At 33.7% G+C, this 15,283-nt stretch overlaps 3 protein-coding genes across 4 annotated transcripts; 2 read left to right on the forward strand and 1 right to left on the reverse strand.

Moving 5' to 3' along the window:
- The first annotated feature begins 558 nt into the window (after positions 1 to 558).
- LOC105776372 (negative regulator of systemic acquired resistance SNI1) lies at positions 559 to 5,145 on the forward strand. Of its 2 annotated transcripts, none has more exons than XM_012598983.2 (15): positions 559 to 874; positions 970 to 1,036; positions 1,164 to 1,257; positions 1,356 to 1,424; positions 1,532 to 1,621; positions 1,821 to 1,892; positions 2,334 to 2,415; positions 2,483 to 2,532; positions 2,667 to 2,870; positions 2,948 to 3,018; positions 3,118 to 3,187; positions 3,720 to 3,785; positions 3,911 to 4,060; positions 4,588 to 4,724; positions 4,878 to 5,145. In XM_012598983.2, exons 1-15 carry the CDS (start codon positions 739 to 741, stop codon positions 4,945 to 4,947), a joined length of 1,428 nt encoding a protein of 475 aa, XP_012454437.1. In that variant the 5' UTR covers positions 559 to 738; the 3' UTR covers positions 4,948 to 5,145. The 2 variants fall into 2 exon arrangements, with proteins under 2 accessions (XP_012454437.1, XP_012454440.1); XM_012598986.2 differs by having other exon boundaries at positions 749 to 890.
- Positions 5,146 to 5,737: 592 nt separating this feature from the next.
- LOC105776373 (uncharacterized) lies at positions 5,738 to 7,759 on the reverse strand. Its single transcript, XM_012598987.2, has 8 exons — positions 7,571 to 7,759; positions 7,406 to 7,497; positions 7,234 to 7,300; positions 7,093 to 7,123; positions 6,592 to 6,732; positions 6,170 to 6,195; positions 6,020 to 6,078; positions 5,738 to 5,921 (listed from the first exon to the last, which is right to left on the reverse strand). The coding sequence occupies exons 1-8, from the start codon at positions 7,724 to 7,726 to the stop codon at positions 5,891 to 5,893; spliced, it is 603 nt and encodes a 200-aa protein (XP_012454441.1). The 5' UTR covers positions 7,727 to 7,759; the 3' UTR covers positions 5,738 to 5,890.
- Positions 7,760 to 9,654: 1,895 nt separating this feature from the next.
- On the forward strand, positions 9,655 to 14,986 carry LOC105776371 (apoptosis inhibitor 5-like protein API5). The gene is made up of 17 exons (XM_012598982.2): positions 9,655 to 9,822; positions 9,912 to 9,998; positions 10,086 to 10,247; positions 10,400 to 10,499; positions 10,608 to 10,673; positions 11,159 to 11,256; positions 11,346 to 11,420; positions 11,554 to 11,703; positions 11,952 to 12,017; positions 12,128 to 12,193; positions 12,426 to 12,536; positions 12,669 to 12,758; positions 12,864 to 12,970; positions 13,674 to 13,788; positions 13,873 to 13,938; positions 14,032 to 14,135; positions 14,384 to 14,986. The coding sequence occupies exons 2-17, from the start codon at positions 9,912 to 9,914 to the stop codon at positions 14,571 to 14,573; spliced, it is 1,653 nt and encodes a 550-aa protein (XP_012454436.1). The 5' UTR covers positions 9,655 to 9,822; the 3' UTR covers positions 14,574 to 14,986.
- The last annotated feature ends 297 nt before the right edge of the window (positions 14,987 to 15,283 follow it).

A 15,283-nucleotide genomic window follows, 5' to 3' on the forward strand; every position in this document is an offset into this window, starting at 1 on the left:
TCTGTTAGTCCTTGTACTTAAACAAACTTTAAAATTTAATCCCTGTAACATTATTAGTATTTTCTGCCAAATTTTTCCATGAGATGTTGATTAGACTGCCTCATTTCATATTGCATAAATGTTTTATTAGTCCTTGTACTTGGACAGAATTGAAAATGTAATCCTTGTAACATTATTAGTATTTTCTAGATTGCCTCATATAACATTAGGCATATAAATAACTAAACAAGTTAATCCTATAACATTATTAATATTTTACGCCAAAATTTGTCATGACATGTTGATTAGACTGTTTCATGTGATATTGCATATGATTAACAAAAAAAACATTTAAATTGATAAATTATGACAGAATATACAAACATGATAATTATAGGACTAGAATGTTTAAATCAGAAAAATAAGAGGATTGAATTTTTAACTTTTAAAGCATAGGGACTAAATATCAAATTCTAAATACATACAGAGACTAATAGCATATTTAACCTTTTTCATATTATGACCAAAAGTAATTGGGATTTTTCTTTTTTACTCTTTTTGCCATTAATAATTGGGAGTTTGAGCGGGAGTTTGTCACTCGTTAAACTGGTTTCCGAGTTCTTTACTATATTGGCCCTTACTTTTCCCCCCGCCAAATAGTCGCGCATAATCTTTTGCTCCTGCGAGAGTTTGAGAGAATAAGAAAGAGCTAGGGTTTTGAAATTTGAATAGAAACTGAAAAATTAAGAAGAAAACCAAATGGAAAAGAGGGAAACCATCAACAATTGTGGCAATGTAAAAGGACGAATGAACCGAGGTTGCATAGAAGCTAACACTTTGGCCATCATAGACTCAGCTGAAATTCACAAAGATTCTCAAGATGCCAAAGATGACCGTTCGTACACTCTCCGGTTTGAATTCAATTCATCCGATTAATGTTTGTAACAGTAATTTTTTTACTGAATTGTAATTTTGTTTGGTTGAATTTAGGTATGGATTTTCTGGAAGCCGTGCGTATTGCTTCTATTGTTCCAGAAAACGGAACACCTCCAACTAAGTAAATCTACGCTCTTACTCTTTTTTTTCTTAATTCAATTTATTTTCAGTTTTTTTTTTTTTTTAGTATGAAGGATTGATTTGCTTTTCAAATTATTATTAACCCTTTGTTCTTTGTTTAATTAAAGGAAAATGGTTGAAGCGGTGTTTCAAATCCTAAGGGCAGGCAAATCTCTAGAACTTATAATGTCTAGTTATGAGCTTCTGAACGAGATTGAAAAGGTAATTGACTTTGATTCTTTATTTACTTATCATTTCGTTACTTAATTCATTTAGGAAGAAGAAGAAAAAAGTATGATAACACATTTTTTTTAATGCAGCGTTTTCCTCGGATTTATGTATCTGAATCATCTGGTAATGGTTCACCTGAGTTGGTTGTGATTGAAGAGGTAAATAGTCATCTTGACTATCTTTAACAAGGTTTCTATATTTGTGGATTTTACGTTTTAATTTGATTTCCCCCTTTTTATTTAATTTTGACTTTGTTGCTTGTTAGGCATGGTTGCCGTTTATGGTTTCCTTAGATGTTATGTCTAGTGAGAAAGAAACCAATCGAAGAAAGTTGCGCGGACTGTTTGATCCCAATGTGAGTTGGATTTGCTGTTTTAAACCTTGGAATGCTTGTTGAGGATATGAAATAATTGAGGTTTATTTTTTGGTTGAACTCTTTCTGTATGAGAGGGAAATTTGTGGTAATAGCAGGGAAGCTAACTGTATTAATCAATACTGCTGTTGCTTGAGAATAGCATCAATAGCTTTTGTTTGACTTCCTCTATCATTGCCAGGGTTTTCATGAATTAATAACAGGCCTTGCTGAAATGGCTTATAAAACAAATTCTCAGAGATTGGATACTAAGGTTTGTGTACTTATTCCATGTATTTCATCTTTCAATTCTTTAGATAGTTTGCATATAGCACCGAGGATTTCTCATATGATTGTGTATTTCAACTGCACTCATTCTAATGGCAAAGATCATGGTAATATTAATTAGTTTTGCTAAATGCACTCATTTTGGTTACCGTATTAAAAAATCTTCTAGTAATGCATATGGAGTTTATCAATTAACTACCAAGTATTGCATTAAACACAAAACATTGTCACTATAAATAGTAACTTAACGATCCTTAAAGATTGCTCTTTGAGAATTTGTTAGCAATATCCATATTAGTTATATCATTGGGTTGGTTTTCTCTAGTAGGTGACCTATATTTTCTGTCCTATTATAGTAATTGTCTATTCTTTTTATTGTTAAGTAAGTTTGACACTTCAACCTGCTTCTAAAACAACTTTGTTGCAGTTCTTAGGAAATATGTTACTGTTTCAGTATCTTGTCAATGTTCTTGAAGGAGATTTTTTAGCCCGTATCAGTATGTATAAAGGTAAGCCAATATAGAATGTTTTATGCTTCTTAATCATCAGGAAAGTTTGACAGATTGTTTATTGCAGAAAGCATGAACTGGAACTTTTTGAGGGAGTGCTTAATCAACATGCTTCTGGTCAGCTTCAGTTTTTAAACCTTTAATTTCTCTGCTACCTTTTGTTTCTTACATAGTTGCATTCTGACATATTTCATTGAAAGTTATTTTGTCATCAATCTTTTATTGGTTGTTCAAGCTCGATTTATTTGTAGGCTTCAAAAAGAGTCAACTATAGGGTTTTAATGAAAGAGTGTTTGCATACAATCTGTGGACTGTACCAAGATTATGCTGGAATTCGTAATGAGCCTGACTCTTCTGATGAACATTCATCCGAGAATCATAATACTGATGTAGCAATTGCGTTACTTGAAGTTCAAAGGACTACTTGTATGGCTATGCAGAAACTTATTATAATGGTTAGATCCCAAATATCTGTAAATATAAAATGATTCTAAATCATTTTCACTATCTGTGACATCGTGGACCCCTCTAGATTATGGAGATTGACATGTCAAAGCAGCAAGCCAACATGCTAGGTCTAACTACCAGATCGGATGGTCTGAGGTAATTGCTTGACTCTGTTTTGGTGATTCAGTTTGGTCTTTGTATTTTTGTTTAATATGTATATGTACATCAGGTGGCTAACCTCTGGATTTGGTGCAGAATCCCACTGATAGAGATAATCTTGGACGAGCTAACCTATTACAGAAAGATACTTCCCCGATTTCTTCAGGTTGTCATTTATATATATATTAGCACAAACACACAATTTCGCGTCAAAAAAATGTCTCTGTTCATAAAAGGCAAAAGTCCTTTATCTAGGAGAGAAAATTGCCTGGGTAGGTGTTGAACAAACAGGTGCTACCTTTTATCCAGCTGATTCACTTAGGCATCACCTTGTCCTTTGATTGTACACTTTGCTCAACTATATATTGGTTGACTTTTGAAGGTAGTTCATTTCCATCATCAGTCTCAGATAGTGTTTCATCAGTTTTTAATTTTAGGATTTTCAAGGACAGACTTCAACTAATCTTTTGGAAAAACTATTTTTAATATCCTTTCTGATTGGATATTTCTCCTATTGACATATCTCAAGCTCAGCATTTGTTTCAGCTTTAATAAAATGTTATTAAATGTCTCTTTGATAGCTACAGTTCATTTAATCTTTTAGTACCTATGTAAAGAGTTTCTCTTCTAATTGCAATTTTGTTCCTATTGACATATTACATGATCATTGTTTCCAACCATGAATACACTTTTTTCAGATCTTTAATGACCCAAAATGGAAGCTTGAAATCATTGTGCAGTACTTACTTAAATACACAGCTAAGGTTAGTAACTAAGATTTTGTAAATGGTTTGCCAATGATCTATATTGAAAACTTTTAATTTTTACTGCAAATTGTGATCAAAGTCTGGACAACATATAATTTAAATATTCTTATTCTGTAATATAGCCTGTTCGTACTCGGAGATCGAATGGCCCTTCGGAAGATTCTACGTTTCTCGGAGTTTTGAAGTCCTTTTCAGATAGCAGCAGCGTAAGAAGCATTATAAAAAAACTCAATGTAGAAGTTATTCAGTTGCTTTTGGCGCATGCTTTTCTTGTAAGTCTTCTCTTATTTTATTGCGAGTAGAGATAGTTGAAATGAATATCTGCTGTTGTTTCTTTAATTGTCTTCTGGAGCAACAAAAATTCTGCTATCAATTATATCGGGATTAAGAAGTGGCAGGTGCTTGGAAGGATGATTTTTTCATTGGTAGTACGTGGGGTTCATTTCCATGGTTCCTTATTCAAAATGTCCATTCATATCATGTTATGTTTTGCTCAACTTGTTGATATGATCAAGATTTGAGAAACTTAATTGGAACTATCTACACCGAAAATTGCATGCTTTATGGTTGTAGTCTTGTAGAATAAGACATGAGTGATGAAATTAATGTGAATCTAAATTCGAAGCTAAAATTTGGAACTTTTTTTCATCTTTCCTTTGGTGTTATTAACTCTGAGATTTTCAAGATCTTTGTTAAGCAGTGAGTACTAATGCAGAACTGTTATGAAAATCACCTCCACAATTTTCTTTTCCTTTGCTTTTTTGTTTTAATTGATTAGCTCTTATGATGTTTGTTCCAGGCCTATATGTCCTTGACATCTCAGCAACAGCTTCCTGGGATGCCTGGTTGCAATGAAGCTGTAATAGACAGCTTGTCTCTTGTGGAAATATCTAAGAACGTAGCTGCTGCTTTCAATAGTCTAAGAGAAGCAGATAAGTAAGCTTCTTTTATCTCACTGTAATTTCCTTTGTAATGCGTGCAACAATTACATCCCAAATGAGCTGCAATCAAGCTCTAGGGTCATGTTTGAGCGGCTACCATATCAATGCGGATTTTGCTAACAAGTGCATTGTCTATCTCATGTTGTAGGAAGATTCAGATTTCATCTCTTGGAAAAGAAGCACTATTTACAGCAACAATGATCATTTCGACATCATAGGAAACTGAGAGAAAGATCCGGATGACTTCTGGTTCCGAAAGGGTCGCATTATTAAATGTTAGTAGTTTGCTTGGCCATCACTGTATTAGTTTTACCTAGCTCTGTTTTCAGTTCCATTCCGGTACGGCTGATTTGGTTGGTACACTCTAATCTGGTTATAAACCATAACCATAAAGCTTATATTTCGTTTAGTTAAAATTTCAGTGCATTTATATTTAGTTTTAGTTAAAATTTCAGTGCATTTCTTATCCATTTCAACTAAAGCAGCTTATATTTCGAAGAATAATAGTTTGCACGGATACATGCAAGCTCATATCAATTGGTTATAATTATATTATTTATAATCAATGAAATTAATTACTAAAGTAATCATTTTGAAATTTATATTTGCATATAAAGACTATTTTACCTATAAAGGCCCATTTCTAACTTTGTTCACGGAAATGGGGCAATTTTTTTTTTTATTTACCGGAAAGAGCTGAAAATGACAGAACGCGTCCATGTAGGAGCGTTTTTGGGTGAAATTTCAACAAGTCGTGCCCCTGGAAGAGCGATTTTGCTGAAATTTCACCAAAAAGTGCTCCTACATGGACGCATTTTGTCATTTTCAACCATTTCCGGTAAATAATTAAAATTTTAACCAATTTCCGTCAATAAAGTTAGAAATAGGCCTTGTAAAATAGTCGCATATAAATATTTGTTTATATTTACTAGCGTTTAGAGTTTTGACTTTCACAATTGACAGAAAAAAAGAACAAAGCATTGAGCTTAGCAAGTATATAAAAATAAATTTCTAAAAAGCTGATTTGATATTAAAAAGGTTAAGCTTCCAGCTGAAAAGTGGTAAATTATTGCCTTACAATGAAACATCCTAAAAAACAATTTCTTTTGTATCAAGTTCTACAAAGATCTGCCAACAACATAGTGTACTCAACCCACCAATTTAGGATTCCTCTGCCACTCCAGTTGTATTCCTGAAAAGGTTCAACCTTGTTTTAGTGTTTTTAACTCGATTATGGAACACTAATCATATGACAATAACTGCGTACATTAATCAATCAGAGTCACTCACTTTGATGGTTGTGATGAATCGAGCTGCATCGTTACCGGCCCGTCGTTGACCAAACTAACCTGTGAACAAGTATAAAGATTCGATTCAAAATACATCCCTGAATAAAGAGAAAATGACATTCTGGTGGGTGGGATTGTGGCAAAGCCTCACCTTCATCATTGCTCCAAATACTCCATCTACACCAAATGACCAAAACAGAGTCAAAATAACTTTATAAACACACTATCCATCATCTAACAAATAGTAAATTGTGCCATGTTTGAGTGGCAAAACATCACGTGTTACCTATTTGAATGGTTCAAAAGAATCAAAATGATAGTTGCCTCATTAAGTCAGCTTTTCTATATTCATGATATTATCTATAACCAAAGTATACCTTACAATGTATCTCCCTTTCTCTATGTTTTGCATTCAAAGGACATCTTTCTACTTGGTGTTGGATAATATAAAACAATACATGAATGCTTTTGCAAATGGTTTAAAATTTAATTTAAAAATGAACATAAAATCATGTAACAAATCAACCAATGGAAATAATTAATGGAGGGAGGAGAGTTAACTGGGAAGATAACCTTTTACTGCATCTGGTTTATAAGCTTTTCTGAATTTGTCAACTATAGATTCATAGAATGGCTTAGCTGTTTGGGGTGGCATTGCTACATGGAAGTCTGGTTTGTTGCCCTTTAAGATTCCATACAATGTAAACTGACTCACTACAGTGCCAAACAAATTTAGAATTCAGAATCCAATAAACAAATGAAGTGTGTATATATCTCTATCCTTTAATTGAGTTGGTGTCACAAGTTAACAAACACCGACTCAGAAAATGACTAAAAAGCCATTCCTTTTACAATGTAAATTATATTATTCTTTTTATATTTTATATAAAATCAATAAAATATATAAATAGTGGGATTTGAACTTAAATCACCATGAATTTTAGCCTGTCAACTTTTACATTTCAACCATAATTTTATTTGATTCATATATATAAAATTTTAATAAATATATTTTAATATTTTTTTTTCACCTCGCCAGATTCTATACTATATATATTCAAGCATAGAAATTACCTAGTAGAACTCCATAATTACGTTGCATGACCTGAAGAATTATACCAAAAATCAAAGTCACAAACTTTAACCTTAGTGTAAAAGTAAAACCTCAGTTCACTACAGAGATTTAGAAAGTAAAGTAAAAAGGGGGAAATTTACATTCTGGTCCCATCCTTTGCCAGTGTTTTCATTAGTGAACAATCTCATGTTTAAAACCTTTCTACAGCTGCAAAAAGATTAATTATTTCATTTTCATCATCGCAACATTAAAAAATAAACTAAAAATTTAAAATTTTGGATAAGAAAAGTGTGAAGGGAAATGATTCATTACATATAATCGGCATCAGATTCGGTGTCGGAATCATGGATTCCGACGAGAACGAGGAGACCGGGTCCGATTTCCGATACAATGCGGCCATCGACCTGGGGGAAAAATGCTAAGCCGATGATGTTTAGGATATGAAGAAGAAGCGAGGTTTAGGGTTTAGAAACAGACCTCGACACTAGCAGAAGCGACCCTTTGGACCACGGCTCTCATCGCTCTGATTTGTAGGTTTCGGTGGTGCTTGTTCAATGATGGTAAAAGAAATTTCTGCTTATTTTTTGTGCAGATTATGGAGGCAAAGTAAGGTGAAATTGAAACACTGTGCATAGCGTCCTCTTTTTAAGTCTACTTTAATAGGAAGAAAAAAATGGAACTTGTTCTTATGTCCATATGGGCTTAAAATTGCACCCATTGAAAGAAATGAATTTTGATTTTCTTGAATTTAACTTGAAGTGGTTGATTACTTATTTAATGTAGTAGGAAATGTTTAGAGTTTGGTTTAATTTGAAATTTCTATATATTCGATAGTCACATTAGATCTCAAATAAATTTAAAGTTAAATTAATTAGGATTGATAAATAAAATAAACAAATGACAGATACCATTACATTATTATATCAAACTTTGAAAGCTAGCTAAGCTGCTTAGGGACTTTGTCAACACCTTCCTTACTCTCTAAGCCATTTTAGTTAAGAAATTTATAGTTTTATTTTCTTCTCTAGGAACATGTCTTAATTTTTAATGTTTAATACGCTCTAAATCCTGAAATGTTCTCCTTACCAAGACAAATCTTAATGTTTTTATTTGAATGATCAATAATTAAAGTTAGCACAAATGACACTTTTGACAAGCGAAATAGAGCTAGTGGTGTTGTAGTCATGAGAGACTACGATTGCCTAGTTCTTGATATGGATACTAACTCAAAAGAATGACTAAAAATAACTTCAATGGATGAGGCTAGTTAGATGGAAGGCGCCAAGGGAGCAGTGATAATGATGCATTTGACGAGCGAGATAGAGCTTGTGATGTCTGTGTAGTCGCGAGGGAGTGTGATGACTTGAATCTCAGTGGCTATGCGAAACAACTTCAAGGAATGCTTGATGTGAGCGTGGTGGAGGCTCTTGCCATTGATCGAGGCTTTGAGAGCATTTATTATTAAAAGTGATGCTTTTCATGTTATTTCTAAATTTATTATCGTTTTGGTGTGAATTTGATTTTATTAGATATATCTTAGAAGAGGTTTGTAGTTCATCTTGTTACGATATTATTTTATTTTATTTAATTATGTTGGACGCGTTAATAATAAAGTTTGCTCATTTAATTATGTTTGATCTTTATTTTAGCTTGGAGTATTATGGGGATATCATAAAGCTACATTAGATGCTTATTATTGTTTAGTAATTGTTTTATGAGATTAGTGGTTGACTAGACTTCTCGAGTTTGAGATTCCTTTTGTTTACATATAATTTGAACAATTTAACCATTTATGAGGTTTCGTAGTTTATCCGAGAAGGATAAGATCGTCAACATAAAATCTAATGTACTAGTTTGGTGATTCATTTTGATACTTGACATTCAATTATATTACTTATATTTGTGATATTAATATTGTTATCGGCATTATTTTGATATGACTTAACTTTAAGTTAAACACTCATATTTTTTAAAATTTTATTTTTAATATTAGAATCATTGTGAATTGTTTGCAAATATATATATTAATAACATTTCCTTTTGAAAAAATATTAAGGCATCCAACTCCTTAGAGTAATTATATATATTTATGTAATATTCTATTGTTGATCATGTTTTTATTTTTAAATTTTTAGCTTATATATACTTTTATTTAAAATTTAGCTTATATATATATATTAATCATTAGTTTAATTATCATATCCGAAATTTGTTAAATATTAACATATGGGTGTTTTCTACTGGGATAATATCATAATTAGGGACACTAATTTATCATAGTTCTATGCCACGTGTCAATATATAATTGGAGAATCGCTTGGTTCACACCTTTACAACCCAAACCATTGGATTCCATCATGGACTTGGACCAATTTGGGCTTTAACGGCTTACAGTTACATTACATTCCTCCACAATAACGGACAGCTAGGCCCAGACACTAAACACTGTCGTTTAATGAATAAAAAAGGGGATATAATGCAATAACGGAACCGACCCGCAAACCGGCGAGTCGAGGAGGTCCGTTAAACGAAATTAACCTCTCTTTTTATTCGTAATTTCTTTAATCAAATTAAAAAAAAAAAAGCCCTCGTAGTCTTCTTCTAGTATTCTCTCAGCCTCTCAGGTTTTCCTCCTTTCACTTTTACACTCTTCTAATTCCACTATATTTTCCCCTCTCAGTTTCTCAGTAACCAAACAGAGCACAAAATACCAGGAAACCGCAATAAAAGTACTGTTTTTTTTCCTTTCATTTTTTTGTTATGTTAATATTGTTGAATTTTCAGTCTTTTGAGTTATCTCCATCTTTAAATCCACCAGATGACTGACGCTTCCGAGGAAGCCAAGCAAATCGAGAAGCTCTACGAATTTGGCGAACGCCTCAACGAGGCTAAGGATAAGTCTCAGGTTGGTCTCTCGTCCTCCTCCCTCGTTTCTCTATATTTCTAGGGTTTTGCATTTTTCTTTCTGTAATTTGTCTAATTTGTGATACAGAATGTGAAAGACTACGAAGGAATCATCGATGCCACGAAAACAAGCATAAAGGCGAAGCAATTGGCTGCGCAGCTAATTCCTCGCTTCTTCAAGTTCTTCCCTAACCTCTCCAGCCGTGCTCTTAATGCTCATTTCGATTTGATTGAAGAAGAAGATTTGGCGGTTAGTTCATACACAATCCGCGCATTTTTACTGATATAATATGTTGTTTAAATTTATTTTCCCTTTTAGGGTTTACTAGAATTGGTTAGTGAGGAATTAAAGTAGAACCTTTTGTAACTGTCTTGAAGCTAATTAGATTGAACTGTTTTTAGGTTCGGGTGCAAGCAATTCGGGGGCTTCCTCTATTTTGCAAGGACACAAAGGAGTATATTTCTAAAATAGTTGACATTTTAGGGCAACTCCTTACTGCCGGTAAAAGTGGAATCCTTTATGATAAATTGAATTATTACTTCACTATGTTAAAGAATGTCTTACTATTGTGTATATAACCTGTTCTTTGCTTTAATTTGTTTCTTCTAGAGGAGATTGTGGAGCGTGATGCTGTTCATAAAGCCCTAATGTCTGTACTGAGGCAGGACGTGAAAGGTAATGTACATTCTCATAATGTCTGGTAAATGAATGCAATATATATGTACACATACATTTACATATATATTGTCATGGTGAAATTCACGTGAGTCCTAAAACCAAGCTTTTTGCCAACTAGAGTATGATTATATGATATTTTGAGTTGATAGCATTCTTTACCGGTCAAGGCACATTTTATGGTTACTGTCCTACTTTAAATGAACTTCTTTTAGTTTGATTTTTTCACTAGGATGTTATGGATAAATATATGGTTCTTATGATAATGGTTCATAAGAACTTTGTGAATAAAAGAACTGTAGGCATAGACAGATGTACTTAAATTCTAAGTTAGATGCAATGGTTATCTTGATGACTGTAATCAATAATTTTCATATGCTTTTATATCCTTGTAAAATTTGACATGAATGAACATGCACTCTTCATTTTCTAGCATTATTCCTTCTGATGTATCTCTTGATGACCAGATTCTCTTGTGAATGCAGAGTCTTTGACAGCACTATTCAAGCATATTTGGAATGTTGAGGATCCGAGTCAAGATGACACTATCCGTGACAAGGTTTTGTGCTTTATACGAGATAAGGTTAAGACTGCTTCTTGGTTTGCCCATTGTTGCTAATCTCATGCTTTGTTTTCTGATGATAATTGAGGGGGAATCAACTATGTCTGTAGGTTTTTCCTCTTAAAGCTGAACTCTTAAGACCTCAGGAGGAAATGGAAAGGCATATAACTGATTTAATTAAAAAGGTACACTTTTGATTTCACTATTTATGCAGTCATCGTTGTATCTAGTCTTTCTTTCTTCCCCCTGAATTCTGAACTTCTGATATCGAAATTAGAGTGGTAGATGCAGGATTGATTTTATTTAGTTCCAATGCAGAGTTTAGGGGATGTAACTGGAGCTGAATTCAGAATGTTTATGGACTTCTTAAAAAGTTTGAGCATATTTGGGGAGAAAGCTCCTCCTGAGCGCTTGAAGGAACTTATTGGAATAATTGAAGGGCAGGCTGATTTAGATGCACAATTTGATGTGAGTGATTCTTTACTGAATATCGGTTTGAATCTTTTCTTTTTGATGCCTAACTTGATTCTCTATGGTGCATTACAATACCGAGCTACCTCTTTGCATGATTTAATGTAGATATTCTTTAGAAAGGATGTGGGGCCATAGAATATAAAAATAGTTTTATTAGTCAACATTGTCTAGTTGAGGTTCACCATTGCACTGTCATTGTCATGAACTTACTTTATAACTATTCAGCTGGCTTTTGTGTGCAGGTTTCGGATGCAGATCATATAGATAGGTTGATATCTTGTCTGTTCATGGCTATTCCATTTTTCGTGGTAAGGACTGATTTGGTATTACTGAGTATCTGCTTTTTTTTCCCATTAAATATTCTTCCGATATATCATACATGAACTTTCTTTGCTGTCTTACCAAAATTATTTTACAGAGGGGTGCATCTGGCAGCAAGTTCCTCAACTACATAAACAAGCACATTATACCTGTTTTTGATAAGGTATAAACTCGACATTCTAATACCTTAGAAACTCTAGAAATGTTACTTACAATATGTTGATGTGTCTTCTGGTCATATTTTGCACATCTGAATATTCCCTGAGAATGGGAAATTGCTTTTACATGAAATTCTTGAGGAACTCTGTTTTGTGAAGGCTCTAGAGCGATATTATGTTTTAAGTTGCTAGTACCGTGTTAAGGAATATATATTCTAAAATGGCCCTGTATTACAGCTTCCAGAGGAGCGAAAGCTAGATTTGCTCAAAGGTTTGGCAGAAATTTCTCCTTACACAACGCCACAGGATTCACGCCAGATTCTTCCTTCTGTTGTTCAGCTTTTAAAGGTATGAGCATGTGTTTACTTATCATATCTTGTTGAATTTTTGGTGTTTTATCTTCTAATTGTCTCAAGCATGTTTATGTTTATATACGACTCTGTTTATTTATGATCTTTTTGTTTATTCTTTCTTTCTCAGAAGTACATGCCTCGAAGGAAGACTGGTGAAGAAACGAACTTTACCTATGTTGAATGCTTGTTGTTTTCATTCCACCATTTAGCTCACAAGGTTATTTATTTTTTCATAATTTCTTATGATTAAATTTCCTTTCTCACCATCCTGTTGTATGAGTTTATATTGTGCAATGCTTAGTTGAAAATTATTGTATTTTAGGCTCCCAATGCCACAAATAGTCTATGTGGTTACAAGATTGTGACTGGTCAACCATCAGATAGGCTTGGGGAGGACTTCTCAGAGTATTATAAGGAGTTCACTGAGAGGTACTTCTCGTCTTTCATTATGCTATAACTTTTAAGGGGAAAAAACAACTGATGTATCTTGATAGAAGTTATCTCCTGTTGTAACAGTGTTAATTTTTTTTTTCTGTTTATTGGTATCACCAGGTAGCATAGATTAGATAGATATTCTGTTACTGTTAATGACCAGTTTCCTTTTACTTCAAATTTGTTAACTTTTAAGGGGAAAAAACAACTGATGTATCTTGATAGAAGTTATCTCCTGTTGTAACAGTGTTAATTTTTTTTTTCTGTTTATTGGTATCACCAGGTAGCATAGATTAGATAGATATTCTGTTACTGTTAATGACCAGTTTCCTTTTACTTCAAATTTGTTCTGAGTTTTGATCAGGTCCTCAAAACTGATATATGTTGAATCAGTGAATTAATTGAGATTTTTACCATTAACTTCTTATTCTAGAGGAAAAAATACAATCTACTAAATGAACTTACTCAGTATGCTAAGGAAAATTGCTAGGGTTGCCTATGATAGGGCTGTGTTCCATTTTTATCTTCAACATAGAGATCCAGGTTGGCCGCAAGCTGACTTATGGTTCATTCTAGACTGCTCAACAGAAAGGAAATTTTGAATTGTTGTCAAACCTATCATCCTCGGTTGAATTGTTGTCATATTGTTCATAATGCTTCTTGTATATGTTAATACGTTTTTTTATGAATGGTGATCCAGATTGAGTAGTATTGAAGACCTAACTAGGGCCACAATGAAGAAATTGACTCAGGGAATGGCTGAGCACAATAAAGCAATGGCAGCTGCTAAATCTGATGAAGCAAAGGAGAGCATTGTGAGTTTATTCTTAAAATACCCCCCATATTTTAGTTTGTTTTCTGTTTCCTTTTTGACTTTATCCTTCATTTTCTGTTCGCAGAAAACTCAAAAGCAGAATACCACAACTGGATTGCGTACTTGCAATAACATTTTAGCTATGACAAAGGTAAAAGGGAGTTTATTTGTCTTCTAATTGTATAGCATGTACTATGTGTGCCTAAACTCTCACGTGCTTATCTTTTATTATTTACCTTTTCAGCCCTTGCATTCAAAAACACCTGCATTTATTGGGGATAAGAGTGTCAACCTTTCTTGGAAAGAAGCTGTAAAACCTTCTGTACCCTCCAGTGCAACTGGAACTGGGTAAGTTAGCTGTTACTTTTATCTGTTGTTTTCTGTTCATTGTAGACTTCTTGCTACCTTCATGTATTTTTTTTTTCTTTACGGAAAGTCAGACCAACATAATGTGGTCTGGGGATTGATTAGCATGCATTAGCATTAGTAGTATTGAACCACATAAACTATCTCCCTTTTCATTCATGTGTCAAGAGGATTCTTTTTACTGTGTGACCCTGAAACGAAACAAATTCAACTGTGCAATTGTTGTGCAGGGTAAAGCGACCTTCTACTGCAGCTAATGGATCTAATAACTTTGCGACAAAGAAGGGCCGTGGAGCTGGTGGCATGCAAAATCAGCTTGTGAACAGAGCATTGGAAGGCATATCTTATGGTGGGAGGGGTGGTGGAAGAGGTAGGGGTCGAGGTTGGGGGGGACGTGGAAGAGGAAGAGGCTACCGGTAATTCGAGGACAAAACATAGTACAACAACGATCTATAAATTTGGAGAATATGTTTGTACCTGAAGAACACGAGAAGTCATTGATGTGTTAGACCAAGTCTCTTTTCAGGACAAGTTTTGTTTGATACCAGATGCTGATGAGTTTCTAGATTCACTATGGACTAACAACAGGCATTGTAGTCCTCTGGAGATTGTTTTAAAGTTGATTGGATAACATCTTGGATTTGAGTTCCCAATCCTGTCGAATTTTAGTGTATTTGAAGAAACATTGCATGTTTTTTAGAGTGTGGAGATGGCTGTATCTTTCATGACAGTGAAGTTAAATAGTGACTGTTTATCAAGGATGATTATTCAGACCTGATTATGTAGAATCCGACCTCGTTTGTTAATTTAATGTTGAACTTAAATAAGCATTACATTTCTTGTCTGCATCATTTGAATAGCAAAAATCTTTATCATTGGGTGCACATCAAGCTTTAGTGGTCAGAAAGGATCAGAATGTGAGCTAAATGTAGAACCCTTAATACGAGCCGGCAACAGCTCCTGACAGACAGTGCTACATTCAATGCTTGGAGGCATCTTTGGAGATACGGTCTACAGTCGGTGTCTGTTCGGTTGTTATATGTCTTTATACCGATACAAGGCTACTTTGTGGGTAAAAATTCATAGCCTAAAAAATAAGTACATTCTTTTTTTTTTAGGAAATTTGGAAA

Source organism: Gossypium raimondii, chromosome 10 (assembly GCF_025698545.1).
Source record: "Gossypium raimondii isolate GPD5lz chromosome 10, ASM2569854v1, whole genome shotgun sequence".
Classification (NCBI taxonomy): domain Eukaryota; kingdom Viridiplantae; phylum Streptophyta; class Magnoliopsida; order Malvales; family Malvaceae; genus Gossypium; species Gossypium raimondii.